Here is a 2,096-nt window from a genome sequence, read left to right as displayed (position 1 = left end):
GTTCCTACTTAAAGTTATGGGGATATGTGGCTCAATAGAGCTGTGACTCTCTGTCAGCCTGGCTACAGTGCTTAGTAACGTTAGTTCCCTTTCGGAGCAACAGGTGGCAGCACTTTTACATTTGTCTTAAGATAGTGACGCGTAGAGGAAGAAACATATGAGGAAGTAGACGGCAGTAGTGAACGTAGATGAAGTATGGAGAGTCCAGAGTTAAATTTTACTTTGGCCTACATAGTGTTCTCTCTCTGCTTCGTGTTTACGCCCAATGAGTTCCGAACGGCCGGTTTAACCATCCAGAACCTGTTCTCGTCCTGGCTGGGGAGTGAGGATGTGGGCTTCACCCAGTACCACATCAGGAGGACCAGCATTACCGTACTGGTCCATTCCGCACTTCCTTTAGGTAACAACTAACATCCAAACAAACAAACAAACAGAGAGACAGACAGACAGACAGACCGGGACAGAACTAATGTGTATCATAGACACATTCAAATACTGAGGAAGTTCACCTTAACTTTCGTTAAATATGACAATTTAACTTAACTTAACTTAACTTAAACCTTAGGCGTTTGCTAAACAATTGGAGTAAATGTGAAATGTCTAAATAATCTAATAGTTTTTGCCAATTTATAGTCTTTGAGTTTTAAGTTTTCAATAGTTGTTAAATTCGTTTTAAAATCAGTATCTACAAACGTATACAAGGGGGGCAATCTTTTAAGCCAACCATGGAACACGTATTTGTAGATTGTTTTTCATGTTTTGGTTTGATTTACAGAAGAACCTTTCAGAAGAAATTGATAAAAAATATACTACCAAAGATTGATATAAATCTCATTAATAACAATCCAAACATCTCTGCAGATTACATTTACATAATTAACTTAATTAACTTCTTCACTAATATTATATTTTCAAAATGATATGGCTTAATGTGAAACTACACATGGCTCCTGTCAAATGGGCAATACTTTTTTGTTTGTTTTTTTGTTCTTCTGCATTCTTTATTAACAGTATAGTAATATTACCACCAATATTAACACTGCAAATAACATTACATGGAGTATTAGGGAAAATCACAGAGAAAAGATGAAGAGCAAAAGCTTATGCTTATGCAAAAGCATAAGATGTATTGTCTATACATACATACATACATAAGACTAAGTCAAGAGAGAACAAGAACAAAGACAAATAAATAGTGAATTAACAGTATATGCAATGAATCCGCAGTTGATTGGACACCAACAATGTCCAGTGTGTGTGTGTGTGTTAGGGTTAGGGTTAGGGTTAGGCGATGGGTCATTTGGTGCTATTGATTGTGTCCATGTTGGTGTTCATCTCTCTAGGTTACTACATGGGGATGTGTATCGCTGCTCCAGAAAAAAACCTGGGATACATTCACCAGGTCAGCCTTTCTGTCTGCAGACTTATGATCACACTCTGCTCTGTTTAATTTCCCATAATTCAGATTATGTAAAGTTTGTAATGATGTGACTGATGAGATTTATTGTGGAGCTGCACAAAAATACTTGGTGTTTTAATTGTACAATATTTAATTTCTGCCACTGAATGAAGTCAACGTTACTGGTATAACAATTTTTCTGGCTGTAAATGTGTTTTGGGGAATTGGGATTTGAATTGATCATGCTCTAAGAACTAAAAAACATCATGGAGCCGATACTGATACTTTACTTTATATCCTGAGTACTTCAAACATGTAGAAAGCCCTGGTGTAGTAGTCAAAGTCAAAGTCAGCTTTATTGTCAATTACTTCACATGCACCAGACATACAAATACAAAGGAATCGAGAGGACGTTTCTCACTCTCCCACAGTGAAACAGATAAAGTGCACAGGCACAACAGATACGACAAGACATTTCTAATATTAAAAGTAAACATTCAATTTCACAGCAGATAAGACATTTACTAATGCTAAAAAGATAAAGAAAAGATGGACAATAAAATATACAATAATATAAAATATACAATATACAATACTTATGGTAGTGCAAATAAGGCAGTTGGTAATGGCAGCATTTTGATAGCCTGGAGGATGTGACTGGGGGGACAGAGGGGAGAGAATTTAGCTTCCTGACAGC

General features: G+C 36.5%; 1 protein-coding gene across 1 annotated transcript in view; it reads left to right on the top strand.

Annotated features, from left to right (window-relative positions):
- Window positions 1-156: 156 nt before the first annotated feature.
- The window catches only part of tmem129 (transmembrane protein 129, E3 ubiquitin protein ligase), a gene marked incomplete in the record, with an annotated part of 5,320 nt that continues 3,380 nt past the window's right edge, over window positions 157-2,096 (top strand). The window contains 2 exon segments of the mRNA XM_035669705.1: window positions 157-400; window positions 1,344-1,402. Of these exon segments, the coding sequence (XP_035525598.1) occupies window positions 196-400; window positions 1,344-1,402 (264 nt within the window).

The sequence above is a fragment of the Morone saxatilis genome, unplaced genomic scaffold (assembly GCF_004916995.1).
Source record: "Morone saxatilis isolate NCDOM2014 unplaced genomic scaffold, NCSU_SB_2.0 Contig22, whole genome shotgun sequence".
Lineage (NCBI taxonomy): Eukaryota > Metazoa > Chordata > Actinopteri > Moronidae > Morone > Morone saxatilis.
The sequence above is the reverse complement of the archived record's forward strand: the minus strand, read 5'-3'. Positions and strand labels throughout refer to the sequence as shown.